The following is a 20,559-nucleotide window of genomic DNA, read 5'->3' on the forward strand; positions in this document are numbered from 1 at the left end:
GATGTTTTGGCTATGACACCCTTCCGGGTCCCGGCGCACTGGACATGTTGCCACAACCCCCTTTCTGGCTTCCCTGCCTCGGGTTTGACCTTCCCCTTTCTCCAGGCTCCATATTGCAGTCAGGGTGACTGTTTGAAACTCAAAGTCTTCTTCCTGCTCCAAGATGCCCCCAAGGCCTGGCTTGCTTCCCTGGCCCCCTCCTCCCTCCCTCCAGCCCTGGCTCTGGCACCAACCTCCCCAGTACACCCCAAATTGTGCCCCCCCAAAAACTACTCTTGTTGAAGCAGCCACAGGCTGGATGTTGGGGACCCTTGTTCCAGTGTCCTCAGTCTGATCTAAGCTTCCTCCTTCCTCCTCTTCCTCTCCACATCCTGTCTTTATTTTATTGGAGACCGCTAGGTTTTTATTTCAGATTCAGACTGAGATGGACACCCTCCTCCACGGCATCCAGCTGCCGTGGGGCACACTTGGGTGCTCACATGCCCATAGCCACTGGCCCCCACGTCCACAGTGGGTGACGGAGTTGTCTCCTCATCATGAATTCGAGCAGCCTGCTGGAGACAGGGGCTCAGCCAGTGCTTGTTAAAGGAAGAGATGTACAAAGGAACTGGGAAACTACTTCTCAGGTGTCCTTTGAATTTTATCATGGAGTTTTAGGCCAGAGGGTGGGAGGTCTTTTCTGGCCTTTCCCACACCTCCCAGCAAGGCCCCCTGTGCTGATGGCCATCGGATCAATGATGGGAAGAGGTTTGAGGTTCTGCAGCCACCCGACCTAGTTTGCATCCCAGCTCTGCCGCTTGCTCCATTTGTAACCCTGGACAAAGTATGAATCTTCCTGCTAAGTGCTACTTCCCCAATAGGTTATTAAGGGCAAGCACTTAGAACAGTCCCTGGCACAGAGTAAGTGCTCAATAAACAATACCTCTGGTCGTTTCCTTTCTGGTTCTCTTTGTTAACCTGTGAATTCCTGCAGGGCAGGGACGATCTCAAGGGTCATCTATATCCTCATTCCTAGCATGTTTTAGGAGCTGAATAAAGGCATTGTATGGAGGAACTAGGGAATGAACAAACAGAGGCTACAGGAAATAGAAGAGGTGAGCAAGCGCATCTACTGAGGGCACCAAGAGAAGGAGCGCCTGCCCCAAACAGAGGAGTCTGTGTCCTCAAAGCTGAGCCACCAGTGGCATGTCCAAGGCAGCCTGGGGTTCTGTTCCGAGTCCTCGCTGGTCCTGGAACAGACCAAGGACCCAGGCTGAGACTACTTAGGGTAGCCCCACCCTCTTCCTGAGCTGGCATTGGGGAGCACACTGGGTGTGAGGGTAGCTGTTCATGTGGAGAAATGGCATGAGCTGGACGCTAGGTCTGGTGGGACTCTGGCCTGGGGGCCTTTCTCACAGGCCTGAGGGAGGATGCTGAGAGGTTGGATCCATCTGAGGACTTCTGTGGCCATCAGGGTCCTGGGGAAGCTGGGTGAGGCAGGCTAAGAGCAGGCCTTGGTCCAAAGGTCAAAGCCATCTCAGGAGTTATCCTGGCCTGGGCGAAGGTGGCGGCTGGCCCAGCTCTGGTCTAGGAGGCAGGAGAGGCAGGACACGGGAAATCCTGCCTGTCTGTCTAGGACTTAATCTCTCCCCTTAGTCACCCTCATGGGGCAGCCATTTGAGGAAGGACAGATGGGTCATACTTGCTGGGTCAATACTGCCACTCCCCAGGGGTTGTCCTAGGTACAAAGGCCACCCCAGGTTCACAGCACTGCCTCCCAGTGGTGCAGGTATGAGTGAACAGCCTTGTCCCATGGGCTGCTGACTCACGTCTGTGTCAGCGAGCGTGGATGAGGGCACAACAATGCATGAGATGCCAGGATGGAGAGGATCGGGGCAAAGGGGAGCGACATGCCCCTAGACTGTTCGCCCCACAGAGCTCCTCAGGATTGATTTCGCATCTTTAAGAGGATCCCACGAGTTTGGCACCATCGTGTCCATTTCACACACAGAAAGACTGAGGCCCAGACTGGTTCATGGACCTACCTGGTGCACGAGTTGGGATCCAAGGTTCCAATGTGAGACGGTGCTTGGCCCATTGTCTAGGGTCACGTGTTCAGTTCCAGGAGTCTGATCAGCCAGGGGATGTTCCCCTGGTGTCCAAGCATCTAAGTGCTAGGTCATGTTTAGGAGGGAAGAGTTGGACACACAGCAGGTGTGGTACCAAGGTGGTGCCACCACCTGTGGTTAAACGCTGGGCTGCTTCTGGGGCTCCTGGCTCCTCCCCCACCTTGAGCAAATAGTGCCTCCCTGTCCGTGAGGCTCCGCCCCACTGTGGTTTAATGGGCCAGTGCACTTCTGTCCTTCCCATGGGGTTGTCTGTTCTGCCCTGGCCCTGCAGAGGGCAGACTCAGGCCAGAAAGCTGGGACCCAGGGTGGAGGATCCGGGGCCCTAGACCTGGTCCTCACTAGGCCTGGTTCCAACAGGAGGCCCTGTGTCTGTCCCCAGAGTTGGGCAGGGCAGCTAGGCACTTGGAGAGCAGGGTGTGGCTGAGGGCAGGGTTCCAGGCCTGAGACCCCTTTGGTGCCTGTTGCCCCTCTGTTTTGGCTGACAGCTTTGAGGGTCTATAAAGACTCCGTAAACTGTGTGAGTGCCCGGGCCTTTCTGGTAAGGGAATGGACTCTCACCGAACCCAAGGGAAACCTGCAGGAAGACCAGGAGGCCATGTCACGCAGGGCTATAGTTGCTGAGGTGTGAGGAGTGAAGGAAACGGACATTAGGCCCAGAGGACCGGTAAGGAGTAAGGTCACAAGTGTTCCCCTACCTTCCCTCCTGCCCTGCTCTAAATAAGCCCACCACCAAAACTCCTTTCATGAGGACCAGACCCTCGTTGTGGCCCACCACCATTTTCCCTCTTGAAAATGTGCCCCTCCTCCATTGTTTAATAAATCCTGGCTGATCTGTTGAGTCTGTCTCCATTTCTTTTTCTTTTTGTATTCTCTTTCGTGTGCTTGCAAGGAGGTACTGTTCCAGTGTCCCCCATGTCACTGCTAGGCCCTTCCTTCCTCCCTGCCTGGGTCCCTGTGTCTCAGGGGCTCCCTGGGGATCTATACCCTTTTCCATGGTGTTCCTGGGAATCTTGGTGGCTGGGGTGGAGCAGGGCATGTGGGGTGCATCCCTTTGAGCAGCTTCTGGGGAGGATCTGGGGGAACTGGACACATTCCCTTCACCCATGAAATTTGAGAGGGGACAGGTGGGTGAGGGAGGCTGCTGAGGCTCATCCAGGCACCTGTTGGGAGTGGGCATTGGGGGAGTTGGCAAGGTTTGGCATTCATTCTCTGGTCCATTTTTATGAGCAGTCATAATAAACCTGTGGCTTTTTTCATCCAAGCATCTTAGAGAAGCTTGAAAGTAAAACCCCCAGCGTACAGTGCGGTTAATGACAGCCTGGAGCCCACGGCCCGCCTCAGACACGCTGTTGTTAGCAGGAAGGACGTTAGATCCACTGCACACCAGGCCCTGTAAAAGCAGACTACAGAATCCAATCAAAAAGGGCATTTGGGGAATTCTCTTTATGGTTCAGCTAAGTGATACTTGAATTAAGGGGACGCAGGACATTGAGGTACCAGTTACCAATGGGCCTGGCTGTCCATCTCCCACAAACCACAGGTTCTATAGGCACATCAGGGAGAGAAGGGAAGCCCTGGAATTTTCCAGACCATAAAAGCTGGGTGCAGGAGTTAGGAACTCTGGATCTCCGTGAGAGGCCCTGGACTCTTCCGGATGGGAGCAGTCAGCCAATGCGGCTGTCCAGGAGGAGCTGGCCCCCAGGGCAGTGGGTCCTGGAATGTAAAGGCAGAGTGTGGTTGCAGGAGGACTGGAGAGGTATGGCTTCAGACTGGGACAGGGTGGCTTTCTGGGCACCACCATGGCAAGAACCCTTTGAAACAGAATCTCGAAGCCCTGGGCAATAGCTGGAGGCACATCTCTCTCCAGGGAGAGAGAAAATATTTTTGGGGACATGAGATTTCTAGAGCATTTCTTGGCCCTCGGTGGGAGCCTCTAGGCCTAATCAGGGTGTGAGGGACCTAGTGGGGACTCGGGACCGTGCTAGGACAGCAGCCCCCAGAGTTGGATGCCCACCAGCTTCGTGGGGCTCCAGAGTTTTGGGAGGATCCACTTTTCTGGACCCAGGCCATTCTCCACCATCTCTCTTGGAGATCCTGGTGGAGGGGCAGCGAGGCAGTGAGGGGAAGTCCTCCTTTGTCACTCCCTGTGTGTTTGGACTGTCCTGAGCCTGGTTAGGCCTGGTCCACAGTATGGGGTGGGTGGGGGTTGGGGGCACCTGGGGGGAGTGGGAAAAGAAGCCAAGAGAGACTTGTAAAATCCTGCCTAGGAAGGTCTGAGTCACCCTGCAGAAGGCAGCTGGGATCAAGATGGAATGTCACTGAGGTGGCCAGGCCCTGAGGGAGGACAACTTCTTAGCCCCTTACCTCTGAGTATGTACGGCTCACTGGGCCCGGAAAGGCAAAAATGGCAGCTGCTGAGACCAGGATATCAGGGAACCCAAAGGCAGGATTTCCCAAGGGAAGCCTGATATACCTGTCCCCAATCTCAACCTGTCATGGTGACAGAACTCAAGGGGGAAGTGTGGGGGGCGGGGAGAAGCAGCTGCATCTGGCTTGGCCCACTCTCTGAAACAGGGCTGCCACACAGGACATCGGATGCGCATTGCAGAGACAATAAATAACTTCTTAGTTTAAGTGTGCCTCAAATATCGCATGTATTTTTATTGGCCGGACCTGGCAACCAATATCCTTACAAGGACTATAATGGCCCTGCAGCTTTCACTGTCAAAACTGAGTGAGACCTTTCCTGGATTCTTTGGGAAACTTAAGTGGGTAGTTAGCAATGTCTTAATTGTAAGCCTTCGTTCTTCCCATAATGCTTTCTTCAACTTCGTGTACCTGTTGCGGCATGTCTGAGCTAGGACCTGACAGGAGCTGGCAGCAGGTTTGGCTATGGAGGTAGCTATTTGACACAGAATATGCAGTAAAAGGGCTTTTTTTAGGAGAGGGACCCGGAATCCCAGGTGCTTTGAACCCATTCTTTGTTATAAGGAAAAAGCAGTCGTGTGTGTGTGTGTGTGTGTGTGTGTGTGCGGGGGGGAATCAGCTGGGAGTCTCCAATGTTCTGGGTGGGTCTGGAGGGTCTGAAGAAGTTAGGACCTGGGATCAGCATTTCTTAGGTGCTCCATGTGGTAGGAAATTCTCTAGGACCTGTGTGTGGCCTTCAAAGTTGTAACAGGAATATGAGGAAGTCGGAAAGATGAACCCAGGAATGACCTTGGTGTCCATTGGTAGGTGACCTGGCTGCCCCAGGACTACTGTCTGGACTGCTTCTTGTGCTGTTTTTTGGGTTCTGTGGAGGTGGTGGAGGCCGACACATTCTGATCAAAGGCCAGGGAAGCATGGAAAGACAGACCCTGCTCAGAACACTCATTTCCTCCTTGGACAGATTATAACAGGCCATGCCTTGGGCCCTCTGCATCAAAGGGACTGCTCAGAGCTGGGCAGAAGAGGACTCAGGCTTGACATGCTCGGTCTTCATCCATGCAGAACCTTGGCTTTCAGGAAGAAGCTTGCCTGAGAGTGGAGACCCCTTTTCAACAAAGAAGCAGCCACAGACTTAGTAGTTAATCTTGGACTTGTTGGCCTTTTGAGATGGGCCTGGGAAAAGCCATGGTCTTTTCTGTTCCTAGGGCAGCATTCTCTCCTCCTTCTGCTTCCTAACGCTGGGCTCGTGGTGGACAGAGAGCAATGGGGCTTTTGGAAATTTCTAGAAGAAGGGTTACAGGCCATGTCACTCACTGGCCAAGGGGACTGCTGCATTTCTGGACTGCTGCATCTCCTAGTTACTGCCTCTCTGAGGAGCTGTCTTTTCTTGGATTAGGCTGAAAAAATCAGTCTCTTTAAACGAGAGCAAGTGCTTTGTGTCTTAGAAATAGCATCCCACTGCAGCTCAGACTACATGGGTTCTCAGAACAGTTCCCTTTAATCTGTGAAATGATTTCCAGTTTTTCAAACACAGTCCTGTTCTCGCAATCCTGTGACTGTGGCATGAGCTTCATCTGCCTCTTGGGAGGACTGAGGATCACAGGACCCAGGTGTGGCTGAGTCCAGGTTCTAGGCCTTGCCCCTGCTGTCCAGCCCTGTGTTTTGAGTGCTTACCTCTGCAAAGTGAAGTCTCTGGCTCGCTTGGCCAGACATGTCATTGCAACCTCCTGGACATGCTGGGATGTCTGTTCAGTGTTCAGTGACATTGCGCTTCTGAAGGGGCTCTTCTCAGGAGCTGCCCTGAGAGGTGAACAGACGCTGCTTCTTCCCATGGCCAGGAAGACCACGGGGGGAGCTTCATTGTCCCTATAGCATGTGATGCTGGAGGCAAAGAGAGACCTTGAGGTCCATGGATGTTTTGGAAAAAACAAACAAAAGCCAACTCAGTCCTGTCCTGTGCTGGAAACTCCTTAAACCCTCTTTAACCCCTAGATCAGTGACAGAGAGGGGATGGGCTGGGGGTGGGTGGGTGGAGGGTGACAGATTCTCCATGGGCACCAAATCCTATTAGGTCTGAGATGGATGGGACTCAGCTCATTTCCCAGACCCTTCCTTGTTCAGACTGGGGCTCTGATGCCCAGAACAGAGGGAGTCAGGGCAGAGCTGGGCCTGGACACCACATCTCCTAACCCTTAGCCAGTGCAGTTTTTGATGGATGTTAGAAAGAAAGGTCTCAGAGAAGGATCCTCTTTTTGGGTAAAGCCTGGTGAATGGGCACCCCTGGCTTACTCTACCCTGGACACTGGCTGTTCTTAAGGGCTGGGTCACCAAGGGAGAGGGGTGGTCCCCTAGAGCTGTCCTAGGAGATGTGGTGTCTGGTTCTTTCCTCAAATGTAGGTGGGACATTTGTTCCTATGGGCCCCACTCTCTCCCGTGGAGGTCCAGATTGCTGGGGTGGGAGAGGGCAGAGGACTTCCTCCTGCACGTTCCCTCCGAGAGGTGACAAGGCAGCTTATCATAGAGATAAGGCAGGGGGACTGAGGGTGGCTGAAAGACTATTTCTTTTGATTTGCTTGACACCTGTTCCGGGAGAGTGGCTTGCTCTCCCCACATCCCTGGGGACATCTCTTTTGCCCCTGGTGGCCCACCCGACACACAGGTAAGAATGACAAGAGATTGGGGCATGAAGTACCTGCTTATTCAGTTGCCCTAAGAGGAAGTCTGAATCATAGTGCACGGATTAGAAAAAAGTAGAAAATGAAATGTTACTTTCAGAGGCCCACCAGCCGGAGACCCCAAGAGAGAAGAACTGTAAGAACTGTGTTTATTAAGGGCTGCCCTCGAGGTCCATTTTGCAGGACAAGTGCTCTGTATCACAAATGAGACAGATTGGGGCTCCAGAGTATTCAGGAGCAGTCTGGGTGGGCCCAAGGAGACAGCAGAATCTGTGCTAGTTGTTCTAGAAAACAAAGCCGGGGCGGGGGGATTAGAGGAGTTTGGGGCAGACCAAACTCTGTTCTGAGAGTCCAGTGGTTCTCAACTGGGGGCCATTTTGCCACCCTGTACTTCCCAGGGGATATTGGCAATGTCTGTAGAAATTTTTGGCTGTCATAAGTGGGGCAAAGAGTTGCTGCTGGTATTGGGTGGTGGGGGCCAGGAATACTGCCATCCAGCTGACGATGCTTACAGCACTATACAACATGGAGTCATCCGGAGAACAGAGTTGACAATGTTGAGGATGTGGCAGGGTCATCCTAGGCCCTGCTGGGAGAGCTGGGGAGATGGGGCAGCTGCCAGGAAGCAGTTGCTGAGGCAGCTGGGGCTCTGGGGGGCTGGTGTCTCTGCTCCCGCTCCCAGGAGGAGCTGCAGGTCTCCCTGGGGCGACCACCACCAGCTACTCTTGGGCATCTTGTGGTAGTGTCCACTTCACCGGGCGAGGCATGTTCACCATAGTCAATCCTCCTTGAGTAATTTCAGAGAGAAGCTTATAAAGCACTTTAAGAGGTTGGCAAATTACAACTTCAGAAGCACATAAATGCTTCCATAAACGCCAGCCTTGCAAACCGAGTCTGTGAAGAACAAGCAGGTTCCCTACGCCCTGGGAAAGTCCACCTTTCCAGATGGAAGGACGGGGTTTATCTTTGGTGCTTCATTCTCAGAGTCTTCTCTTTTGGCATGTTGGAACTCTGGCAATATCTGGTCTTTATTCTTTTTATTCCTTCTCTGTTCACAGAACTTGACCCTGACCATCTCCACAACCTGTTCAGAGGCCGGGAGGGTCTGAGTTGACTGGGTTCAGAGAACTGAGGGCCACAAAGGAAACTGGCCTCTGGTGGTTCAAGTCCCACCCATGGATCCAAACATGAGGACCCCACAATGCAGAGACTCTATGATGATGAGTTTATGGACTGTTGAAGGGCTTGATTGTGGGGTTCACCCTTCCCTCACAGCCACAATGCTACCTGGCAGGCAGGCAGACCTCCGCAGCCCCTAGCAGGACCCTCAGAGTGTTCGTACCTGGGCTCTTTGCTGCCATGCCATAGAGTGTCATCAAAGACCGTCCCAGCTGGACCAACGCTTCCGAAGTACCAATGGCTTTTTAAAAACTTTTACTCCTGTTTATTCATTTGTTATTTTTTGTTGGCGAATTGTTTTTACATTGGGATTTGTTGTTACATATTTGTCTCTGCACCCAATATGACAATATAATTTGGTCGGTTTCGTTCCCCCGTATTTCCTTTTCCCTCTTCCCCTCCCTATGGCTGGTCCCCTTCTTCTGCTCTATTGGTCTCCCTTTGGTTTTCATGAACTCCCCTCCTCCTTTCCCATCTTTTTTTCTTTCCAGTTTCCACATATAAGAGAAAACAGATGACCCTTGACTTTCCGAGTTTGTCTTATCTCGTTTAACAAAATGCTCTCAAGTTCCATTCATTTCCCAGCAAATGACATAATTTCATTATTCTTTATGGCAGAAAAAGACTCCATTGTAAATATAGACCACATTTCCTTTATCCTTCATAGGTTGATGGACATTTAGGCTGGTTTAATATCTTGGCTATTGTGAATTGGGCTACTATAAACAGGGGTATGCCTATGTGACTGCAGTATGCTGATTTTAATTCTTTGGGATAAGTACTGAGGAGAGGAATAGCCAGATCCCATGGAAGTTCCATTCCTAGTCTTTGAGGAAACTTCATGCTCATTGAAATACTTTTACTTCTGTGTTGTTTGATCCTCCTTGCATTTATGTGAAGTGGGCAGACAGGACAGTGATCTCTATTATTCTTATGAGGACATTAAGGATCCCAGAGAAGTGGCATACCCGCTGTCACAGGGCAAATAATCAAATGGAGCCAGGATTTGAACCTCAGTCTCCTGTCTCTAAATTCTGTGTATCCAGACTGGATCTGAGTTGTGGGGCAGTAGGGGATGGGGCACAGGATTGGGTGTCAGGAGTCTTGGTTTCAGATCCAAGCTCTGCCACTCACATCCCGACTCCCCCTGAGCAAGCTTTTTTAAACATTTGTGAGCCTCGGTTTCCACACTGGTAAAATGAAGAAAACATCAGCCGCCCCCCAGGATTGTGATGAGGTATAAAGAAGGAGCTCTGAGCTTGCATATGACGGGGGGTGCCATGGATTTTAGTCCCTTCCCTCCCTTTTCATTCCTGGTGGCCCAGACCCAGATGAGCAGGGTGGGAGCATGAGTGGTGACATATGGGGCTCCTCAGGGGAAGGCAGATAGGGAAGTCAGGTCTCCAATGTCATGTCTGAGGCCACTCCCAGTTTGTGGGATCTGGTGCAACGACTCTTTGAAGAGGCAATAAAATTCAGTCGGCTAGGAAATGACAACGGAGGAGAGTCCTGACTTAGCAACCCAAATGAACAATTTTTTTTTTTTTTTTTTTTTTTTACAAGGCAAGGAATTCTGGATGGGTCGTGAAAATCACATTCTAATGCAATTAGCTTTCTGGGTTAGGAAAAGGCTTTCCCAAGAGCAAAAGAAGTGTAACATGCCAACACCCCATAGAGAGTGTATATAAACAGCCAGACAGGCCTCGGGAGTCCAGAACCCGAGCTCAGCGCTAAACTGCAACCTTTCTCTGCTGGCACCAATGGCCGCCCAGATCTGCACCCCGACCTTTTCCTCTGGGTCTGTGAAGGGCCTCTGTGGCACAGCAGGCGGCCTTTCTCGGGTGTCCTCCATCCGCTCCCTGGGGTCCTGCCGGGTCCCCGGTCTTGCTGGTGCTTCGGGATCCATCTCTTCCTTCAGAATGGGCCTCCCTGGCCTGGGGAGCTGTTTGCCTGGCTCCTACCTGTCCTCTGGCTTTGCTGGGACCGGGGGCTGGTTCTGTGAGGGCTCCTTCAACGGCAGCGAGAAGGAGACCATGCAGTTCCTGAACGACCGCCTGGCCAACTACCTGGAGAAGGTGCGCCAGCTGGAGAGGGAGAACGCGGAGCTGGAGAGCCGCATCCGTGAGTGGTACGAGTGTCAGATCCCGTACATCTGCCCGGACTACCAGTCCTACTTCAAGACCATTGAGGATCTCCAGCAGAAGGTACTGGGGACCTGATCTCCCTCCAGCTGAGCAGCCCTGCTGCTGGGAGGGTCCTGTCTCATTCCAAGACCTTCCCAGGTGGGACTTTCGCTTAGGGAATAAACAGGGAATTTTCCTGGAAAGACAGACAAGCTTTTCTCTCTAGGACCCTGGTTTCCTGGAGGACCCAGGATTCTCCACAGGTCTCTGGTTTGTACCCTGTTGCCAGCCATTCCTCAGTGGCTCAGTTACAGGGAGAGAAGGAACAGGTACTGAGCCCCTACTGGGTATAGAACTGTGCCTGACAATTTCATATCCGCTGATTTATTTATTCCTGATCTTGGAGAGATAAGTATTACTTGACTCATTGAATAGATAAGGAGGTTGAATTTTGAAGGGTTTAGTAACTTGCCCAGCATCATACAGCCTGAGCATGTTGGATACAGAACTTGAACTCAAGTCTGCCTCACCCTGGTATATCACACTGTGCCACCAAGAGGCTATAGATGCCAGGACTGATGTCCTTATAATGCCCCTCCTGGGGCCAATGGTTCCTTCATGCCTGGGGTCTGGGCTCAGGAAGCATGAGGTGCTGCCCATACTTAGAGGCATGGCCTCTGTGAGCCAGGTTACCTGCCTCCCCACTGCTGGGCCTTCCCCAGTTCATGGGAAGCCTTCTGTTCCCCAGATCCTGCTGACCAAGGCAGAGAATGCCCAGCTAGTCATGCAGATCGACAATGCCAAGCTGGCTGCTGATGACTTTCGGACCAAGTGAGTGGCTTGACCAGGGGAGGTTTGCTCTGCTGCTGCCGCCTCATCTCTGTCCCCTGCTTTTGGGAACTTGTAGGGTGGAATAACACCAGCTGGAGTAGAAAATGGGAAAAGGTGGCACTAATATCTCCTGAGGCAAAGGACCACCATGCTACTGACCCCAAATCAGTCACTGCAGCTGGGCAGCAGGGCATGGTCCCCTGCCTAAGTGTGACTTCCCTTGCAGCACGCTCAGCAGGGTTATGTCTACAGGTATGAGACGGAACTGTCCCTGCGGCAGCTGGTGGAAGCTGACATCAACGGCCTGCGCAGGCTCCTGGACGAGCTGACCCTGTGCAAGGCTGACCTGGAGATTCAGGTGGAGTCCCTGAAGGAAGAGCTGCTCTGCCTCAAGAAGAACCACGAGGAGGTGAGGCTGGTGCCACCTGATCCCCAAAGTGTCCCATCCAGCTGAGGGAATCTCTGCCAGCCCTTGAGCTTATTGTGTGTCAGAAACTAGATGAAACACTAACACATCATCCTCATAGTAATCCCAAGAGTGACTCAGCTATACAAGCTCCACTTTACAGATGAGAAGACTGAGGCACAAAGAGGTTAAGTCACAAAGTCCTTACTCTGCCCATGACACTAATCTCCAATTAGGTTATGGTGCCTGATGACAATTCTATTTGCCTGGCGTTTATACCATCTCACCTAAATCTCCCAAATCCCCAGGAGGAAGTAGGTGTATATGTCCACAGGAAGACCCAGTTAAGCATCCTGTCCAATGCTACACAGCTGGCAGAGAGGGGAGGTCAGTTGAATCACTAAGCCAGCATCCTTCTTACGGCCTGAGACGTCTTGCTTTCTCTCTGCAGGAAGTCAATGCACTCCGTTGCCAACTTGGGGATCGACTGAATGTGGAGGTGGATGCTGCCCCACCTGTGGATCTCAACAAGATACTGGATGATATGAGATGCCAATATGAGGCTTTGGTGGAGAATAACCACAGAGATGTAGAGGCCTGGTTCAACACCCAGGTGCGCCTGGGGCAGCTCCTGGGGTGTGGGCCCTCTTTAAATTAGCTTCACCTGGTCTGACCATGCCCTGCATCTTCTCGTGTGTTGCAGACTGAGGAGCTGAACCAGCAGGTGGTGTCCAGCTCAGAGCAGCTTCAGACCTGTCAGACCGAGATCATTGAGCTGAGACGCACAGTCAACGCCCTGGAGATTGAGCTGCAGGCCCAGCATAGCATGGTGGGTGGCATCTGCCTGAGTGATGTCACAGTTCATGGCAGGCTCCCTGGCCCACCAGCCTTAGCATGTGGGCTATCCTGGGGCCTGATCACAAACCATGTGCAGATACCCCAGGGCTGTGGGTGTCTGGGTGGGATACCTTCCCCTTGGTAGCTCTTCCTCTTTCCCAATGCAGCGAAATTCCTTGGAATCCACCCTGGCGGAGACAGAGGCCCGCTACAGTTCGCAGCTGGGCCAGATGCAGTGTATGATCACCAATGTGGAGTCCCAGCTGGCCGACATCCGCTGTGACCTGGAGCGGCAGAACCAGGAGTACAAGGTGCTGCTGGATGTCAAGGCTCGGCTGGAGTGTGAGATCAACACCTACCAGGGCCTGCTGGAGGGAGAAGACTGCAAGTGAGTGGCCCATGGGTCCCAAGGGCTGGGGTGGGGAAAGGGCCAAGTGGGAGGCAGTAGACCCTGAAGTGGTTGTTGCAAAGATGAAGGGGATGGAACCAAATCCACTGGAGGGTCCTTCTCGCCCTGGGCTTTGGTAATGCCCAGAGGATGCACCAACCCAGCACTCACCCTGCTTCTCGAACCATTGTTTTTGCTTGGGAATTTCTAGTCTTTCCTGCAGTTTTATCTTTCCACGCTTAGGGATTTCAGAGGCACTGAAATAGTCTGAGACCTATCTTTGTTATTACCCACCCATCTCACTTGATCCCCTAAATTTGTTTCACATCATTCTCAGCCCAATGCCCCAATATCAAGTGAATCCTGCATGACGTTATTTCCACAGGCTTCCTCCTCACCCTTGTGCCACAGATTGCAAGCCTGCCATGAGAATTCCTTGTGTTCCCTGAGCCCCAACCATACCCTGCACCCCGGCGGGTCCTCAGATCAGCACCCAGATCCGCACCATCACCGAGGAGATAAGGGATGGGAAAGTCATCTCCTCCAGGGAGCATATGCTGCCCCGCCCGCTGTGATCAGGCTCGGCCCCCCAGGAAGCCCCCTCTGGCTCCTGGCTGCTAAATGACCCCTCAGTCCCCTAGATGGGGGGCTACTCCGCTTAGCAGGCTTTTCTACCAAAATTCTTCTTGTGTCGTGCGTCTGGTCTTAACTGTGCTTTTGGCATCATGTGTAACCAGGTTCCCCTGGAAGCATCCCTAATAAAGTGTGGTCTCTTGCTCAGCACACTTGACCCTGGCTGCTTCTGTTGATTCTCCTGTGGTTGGATAGCAGGGGTGTTCGAGCAGGGATTGCAGGAAAGTTGTGGGGTTTGGTTTCAGATCTGTCTACTCTGGCTCTGAGGGGTTGGAAGTGACAGTGATTCAAAATACTTGATAACAGGGATCCTCAGGCCTGGTCCACGAGAACAGGCACTGATCCCATGTGGACAGGTGCTGGCCACAGCTCCCTGCTCGGCTCTGCCCATTGGCATGCCCTTGAGGGCAGTCTGGGGAAAGGCAAAGGCTCCCAGACCAGTTCTCTTGGAAGCTCTGCCTGGATCGGGTGAGACTTCCTCACTTCTTTTCCAGTTCTCCCGCCTTGCCCAGATCCTACCATCCTGCTGCCCCACGCTGGGGACAGTTCAGGAGAGGGAAGTGCTAGGACCAACCAGAAAGGACCAAACTCCAGGCGGCCAGGCTGAGTCAACCACACCAGGAAAGGGAACGAGGAGGAGCTGGGAGGTGAAGGCAGAGGGCACACGTGGCATGGGGAGGGAAGGGTGGTGGGGACAGTGGGGTGCAGGTGCTCAGATACGGAGTGTGGGGAGGGGACAGGCAGACCTTGAGATGGAACAGAGTGCCTGGATTCTACAGGCTAAGCTGTGTGGGTCTGGTGTGGGCCCGAGCAGGCCAGGCCCTGGACATCCTGCGGATCGGAGTAGCATGGTCTGTGAGAAGTCTGAGGGTCCCATGCTGTCCCTTTGTCCCCTGCCTCATTCTTCAATTGAGAATACAGACCTATAGAGGGCAGTGACCTGCTCCAGGTCACACAGTTTGTCAGAGACCTGGTCATTACCCAGCAACACTGACTCTGCTTCTGAGCTCTTACTTGGGGCTGAGATGTCCATGAGAAGAACTGGCTGTGCCTGTGTCACCAGGTCTTTGGTGCTAAACACAAACCCTCTTGCTGGACAAGCCAGAGGTATGGCAAAAATGTCGGGAGATGTACAGAAAGCCCCGTGCACTGCTCCTGGCTGTACTGCCCTGCAGCGTGTGCCCAGTCACATCCTGTGACTTCTCTAGGATCTCGGAGTGAAATGGATCTGTTGAGAGGCTCTGGTGGGATATTGTATGTACAGTGCCCCAATGTGGTAGCTACCCGTGTTGGTGTCAATAAAAATGAAGAGTTCTGGGCTTAGTGGGGAACAGGGTGTGCCAAGCTTATTGCTGGGCATGTGGCAGGATGCAGGGGTGGGCGGTGCTGTCAGTAGCATCCTCAGAGCTGGACAGTGAACTTGAAGGCCTCTGCTTTAGAGGCCCCACTCAGCTTTGGGCAGACGACCTATCCACATGGTTCTCACTCCTGTCTTGCCTCCCTCTCTGCTCCATCCTTGCTTTGGGGCTTGAGGTCTGCATTCTAGGCTCTGGCCTGAGTCTCAGGAGATGGACTGAGTCTTCTGTTTAGAAAACAGATCACACTGCTTTGCTACCATGTTGGAGCAGACAGACCACATGGGGTTATGACCTGACAGGCAATCATGCTGCAAACATCTTGTACCATACAAAGCTTTTCTTTTTATGAGCACTCTACAGTTTATAGAGAATATTCACAGGCTCATCACACACACACAAACGGCTCTGTGAGTTTGTGGGAGCTTTACTGATGCCCCATTGCCTAGAGTTTTATTAAATTCTCCAGAGCCACCTGCATCAACTAAGGAACTGCTCTTACTCTCAACTTCACGCACACCTTTAACTGAGTTCTCACTGACGTCACTACCAATGTGCAGACGAGATTTCACCACGGTGGCTGAATAGGCACTGACCCATCCAAAGTCACATAGTGATTGGCAGTCCTTTTTAGGTCTTTTGACTCTTCTATCATAGCTTTTCCAGGACATCAAGAGAGAGATAATATCCATATTACATTTTATGAAATTTCACCTTGATTTTCAGGTGGTTGATTTTTTTTTTTTTTTTGGATGTTCTAGATACAATGTCTGGTCATCTTCCTTGTTCACACACACTCATGCTTCAGCGAATCGATTAGGAGGCAATACATGGAGCGCCTCACTCACAGACATCCGTGCTGATGGATGTCAGGGCTCAGCGAGGCAGAAGTGGGTGGTGGTAGCAGCTGGACCAATAGTGGACGACGGGCACATTTCCCATGGGGTTCCATGCCGATGTGGGGACCCCCACCCTACCCTCCCAGAATCAGCACCAGGGATGGCAGGAGCTGGAGCGGGGCAGGTTTCAAGTTCTCCAGATAGGGAGACACCGCTGAGAATGGGGTACCTGGGGAAGGCTGAATTAGATTCAAGGATGTGTAGAAAAAGGAAGAAGGAGGCCTAAAGGGTATTTTAGGACACAGTTATTCCTATGTCCCTACAGCATGTTCTGGGACAGCATGAGCCCATTCAAGCAGAGTGCAAAGATCCTGGAGGGAAACGTATTAGGATACTTGCTAAACAACATTAGTTCTTGTTGATAAAAGGTTCTAGATGATTATTTTGTGCTTTCAAAAAGAAGGCCAAGGGCGCTCTTCTTCCTTGATGTTCAAGAACTGAGTGGCTTTCCCCTGCCATGCCCTCCAGGCACCAGGCTCTGCCTCACAGGCACAGAGCTGTGGAGTGGGCCATTTATGAACTGAACCTGTGCCCCCTCAACCCCCATGAGGCTCTGTGCCTGCCTGAGCCTGGGACGACAGGAGTCACCTTCTTCACTGTGCCCATCTGATGGTCTCCAATACATTCTTCAATTTTGTCTGTTCCCCTCTGGACAAAATTCATTGTCCAAATCTCAGTAGTTTCAGCCTGGGACACATTTCTCACATCTCTATCATCAGAGATGATCACACCACATGGTTTATTTCATAACTAGTTACACTGTGACATCTAAGGGAGCAGGTATTTATCTCACGGATCTTTGTATATCCAGGGCCTGCAAAGTGTTTATGGCTGAATGTTTGCTGAATGAATAAAGGAAGAAAGGAACTTGCCTGGGATAACTCACCTGGGAACTCAACAGAAAGCTGGAAACACAGCATCTTCCATATTAGACAGCACGACCTGAACGTGTGAATGTTTTGCAGCATAAGGTTGATAATCACAGGGCAGCTCTCACCTTGAGAACACAGGGGCTACTGGGGTCACATATGCCTGGTAAATAGTAAGGGTTCAGAAATGTTTGTTGAACAAGTAAACCTTAACCTATGCAGGTTATGATCTATGTGTGGATGAGAAGATCAGGCCCAAAAGGAAGAAGTGACTTATCAGGTGTCCCTCAGGTCCCCTGGGGCAGCATGATGAGGCTCCTGCTCTAGTTGCCAGCCCTGGGCACAGTTCTTAAGTGCATGGGGGTACGTCTGTGGTAGAGGACAGCTTTAGGAAAACCTGAATGCATTTGGTGCATAGCTGCAGACTTCTCTGTTTCTGGATTTACTTCTTAAAGGAAGTAGTTCTGGAACACCACTGGAAACAGTACAAGAGGCAATTCCATGAGTTGTAATACATGGCCCATGGTTGCTGGTATTGTTGTTCATGTTGACTGTCTCCCAAATGGCAAGAAAAGTCCCCAGGACCTCAGGTCCTGTGAGGCAGTGAGCATCTTGTGTGATGGCTTCATCTGTCACATTGTCAACTCCAGAATTCTCATGGATTTTGCTATTTCTAAAAACTATGACTATTTTGGGGTTTGAGGGTTTGTAATGAGCAATAATACAAAAGTGGATGTTCAATTCACTTAAAGCTTTTTACATGTCAGCACTTAACTAAATAAAAAAGAGGAGGGGGAAAAAGAAATGCTAACAAAGAATGGAAGTAGACCAGAATATACAGAATATGTCATATCTTTAAAAATATTCCTTACATGTTTTTAACAAAATTATCTAAAAAAAGATCTTATCAAGAATTTTTAGCCAAGTCTTTAGCATTAAATTGTCTCCCTGGGGCCGATGGCTTTTGCTCTCTGCCATACAATTGGTCATTTTTGCACAATCTGCTGATGACACAGATGCCGGGTCCCTCTCTGGCTTGGAGTCTCAGCCTCCTGGGTGTGAGAGTAGGAGTAATAAGACCACCTGTGTTTTTCTACCCGCTCCCTATTTGAATCTTCTCTTTCCCTCTTCTGTCACCTCCTTTCTCCACTCCTTTCCTCTCCAGACACAATTCCCCCTGGGCAAATCATTCATTTGTTTGCTCATTCTTTCTGAGACACCTAGGAGTCTAGCTCTGGGCTTGACATATCAGAGGCTTCAAAAAAAGTACAAGGTCAGTCCCCAGGTCCTTCCCTTCCCAGTGTCCCTGGGCAGCTGGGGCTGAAACACAAACAGAGGATGGCAGTTAATGGACAGCCAAGGGAACTACACCAGCCACTGCCAGGGGAGATCAGCATTGAGGGTGGCGGGGTGCTGCAAGGCTGGAGCAGGCAGCGGGCCCCAGGGAGAAGGGATGACTGGGGCTGAGCCCCCAGAGGCGCGGGGTAGGTCTGAGGCCTGGAGTCAGAAAGCCTGGGCTTTAGTCTTCCTGGAAATCCTGTGTAGACCTTGGGTAAACCAGTCACTGTTCTGACCATGGGGTTCTCCTGTGGAAGTTGGTGTCCCTCTATCCACAGCTGTGTTGAAAGATGTGTGTGGGCTTCAAGGAGGTAGCACACCTCCAACAAATGCTGGTTCTGCCGACTCTGTTGCTCATCAGCTGTGTGAGCTTGGGCAGGTTCCGGAAACATTCCAAGCCTCAGTTTACTCATCTATTAAATGGGGCCATGGGCTATGCTGACCTCATGACGTTGTGAGGACTGAGAGAGAGAATGTATGGAGAGAGCTGAGCACAGGGCCTGGTCGGTTCTGAGCACTCAGCACACCATGGCTGGTCCTATCAGCTTTGTCATTAACAGTGCTGTGCTGAAGAGCACTTGAGATCTCCCTCTGGGAGGACAGTTATGGACCCCTGCCTGGGGACCCATGTGATCCCTGAGGCTGTGCTGTGACTTCTCCGGGCTTTGTGGCTCCAGGATGGCTAGTGCCAGCTCAGAGCCTGTCACCCAGAGCAGGAGGCTGTGGCTCAGCAGGGTGGGTAAGTCCTATTCCCACTTAGCTGGGGAACCCCAACATCTGAGGAGGCTCAGCCAGGCTCTCAGGTCAGCTCTGTCATTTGCCCCGAGGCATGGCCCTCCAGTGGGGACAGGCTGAGGCAGCCAATGGGACCCCAGGATTGTGTCTGAGTGTGGGAAAGGCATGGTGACTCATGGGAAGTCCATGTCTGAGGGCCCCAAACCTAGGTACCTAGGCCATAGGAGAGTGGCCTGTGTGCTCAGAGCCTGTCCATGTTCCCTAGTGACAGCTGCTTGGCATCACTGGTCTCAGTGCAAGACTGTATTTAGGTGGGGACCGGCCATCATAGCAGCTGCCACTAATGAGCACTGATCACAGGCAGGTGCTCTTGAAGATGCTTCAAACTCATTTACTCCTGCCGGCAACGCTAGGGAGCAGGTTCTGTTATTCTCTCCCCAGTTTCCAAAAGAGAAAACAGAAGGACATCCAAAGAAGTGAAGTTAGTTGAACCCACAAATTCAGATGTAACCATCATGAGCTGCTGCTCTGGGACAGCTCAGGGTGAGCAGCTTCCCCATGTGGAACCCACCCCAATTGTCTCCTTCCTGTTCTCCACAGACTCCATCACCTCCAGCCCAGGATGGGGTTCCAATGAGCATCCAGGGGCACAAAGCAAGCTCTCACCATCCCTGAGTCTTGATTTCTTCAGCTTCAGGGTGGGGATGAGAAGCTCGGGCTTGCAGAGCAATTCTGGGGCTTCCGTGAGACCCTGTGCAGGGAAGTGCTGGTGCCTGGCTCACCGCTGGTGCTCAGCCATGGTTGTTTTCTTGGTGGGAACATGATCAGTGTCCCTAGAAGAGTAAGCAGGCCCCAATCCTCAGTGCAGTTCAGAAGACAAGTCCCACAGGGTCATCTGATGAGGCCTCATCCCCAGATCTGCTGCCCCTCTCCTCTCTTTCGGGCCTCACTGGCTCGGGAGGCTGGCCTTACTAGATCCTTTGTCAAGCTTTCTAGGTATTGGCTCAGCCAAGTCGTGCAGAGAGAGTAAACGGCAAGGCCAGGTTCTTGGTGCTTGCTATGGGGGTCTGGAATTCAAGGAGCTACCTTTTCCCTCCATTCAGGCAACCAGAAGTAAAACCTTCATTTTCTACCTAGGACCAAGGAAGACAAGCCCTTCTAGCCAAGGCTCTGGGTGGCGTCATGGACAGATGCCTGATGGCTTGTATTCTAGTCTGGAACTGAGCTACGTAGCCTGGCCAGGGAGGGAGTAGGGCTGCATCCACCAAGGTTCTACTGAATGGAGGGTGACCAGTTGTCCTTACATTAAATGAAAACCAGAAGAGCCCTGGGGAAACAGGAGTTGGTGACCCTGGCCAGATATTCTGGGCCCAAGAGCCCTCTATTTCTCCCTTATCTTCCTGCAGTTTGCAGGCCTGCTCTTCATCGGAGCCAGCCCATAAAAGGAGACAAAGCTATAGAGGTGAAGGCGGTGGCTGGACTCCCACGCCTGTTTAACGAGGAGGCTGAGGTCTGGGCTCTGATGACAGGTCCCTTTGAAGAACTGACGGAGCCTTGGTCTTCCCAGGGACATGGGATGGTGGGGGTGAGTCTCCATGTAGCCACCAGTTCAACGGGACTCCTATTTTACAAGGCCGGGAAACATTCACGGAAGGCTAAATAACAGGTTAATGAGGGGTTTCAATAGAAAGTGGTATTAACTTTAATGAGGAGAAAACACTTTGTAAGGGCCAACCAACACCCACTGGGGCGGAGG

The 20,559-nt window shown here is 51.9% G+C and overlaps 1 protein-coding gene across 3 annotated transcripts; it reads left to right on the forward strand.

The window, feature by feature from the left end:
- The first annotated feature begins 495 nt into the window (after positions 1–495).
- LOC107150769 (keratin, type I cuticular Ha6) lies at positions 496–14,245 on the forward strand. Of its 3 annotated transcripts, XM_048791635.1 has the most exons (11): positions 496–525; positions 5,107–5,116; positions 8,780–8,786; positions 9,828–9,833; positions 10,393–10,593; positions 11,261–11,343; positions 11,596–11,752; positions 12,201–12,362; positions 12,453–12,578; positions 12,754–12,974; positions 13,360–14,245. In XM_048791635.1, the coding sequence occupies exons 5-11, from the start codon at positions 10,423–10,425 to the stop codon at positions 13,421–13,423; spliced, it is 984 nt and encodes a 327-aa protein (XP_048647592.1). In that variant the 5' UTR covers positions 496–525; positions 5,107–5,116; positions 8,780–8,786; positions 9,828–9,833; positions 10,393–10,422; the 3' UTR covers positions 13,424–14,245. The 3 variants fall into 3 exon arrangements, with proteins under 3 accessions (XP_048647592.1, XP_048647582.1, XP_015351375.2); XM_048791625.1 differs by lacking the exon at positions 9,828–9,833 and having other exon boundaries at positions 501–525; positions 10,383–10,593; positions 13,360–14,242; XM_015495889.2 differs by lacking the exons at positions 496–525; positions 5,107–5,116; positions 8,780–8,786; positions 9,828–9,833 and having other exon boundaries at positions 9,866–10,593; positions 13,360–14,242.
- Positions 14,246–20,559: the final 6,314 nt, after the last annotated feature.

This window comes from Marmota marmota, unplaced genomic scaffold, assembly GCF_001458135.2.
Source record: "Marmota marmota marmota unplaced genomic scaffold, marMar, whole genome shotgun sequence".
Taxonomy (NCBI): Eukaryota; Metazoa; Chordata; class Mammalia; order Rodentia; family Sciuridae; genus Marmota; species Marmota marmota.

Bases quoted from the DNA above. Each gene is read 5' to 3' on its own strand.
- LOC107150769 (XM_015495889.2), top strand. From the start codon at position 10,150: ATGGCCGCCCAGATCTGCACCCCGACCTTTTCCTCTGGGTCTGTGAAG. The intron at 12,363-12,452 runs GTGCGCCTGGGG...CGTGTGTTGCAG, and splicing joins AGGCCTGGTTCAACACCCAG to ACTGAGGAGCTGAACCAGCA. The intron at 12,975-13,359 runs GTGAGTGGCCCA...TTATTTCCACAG, and splicing joins CTGGAGGGAGAAGACTGCAA to GCTTCCTCCTCACCCTTGTG.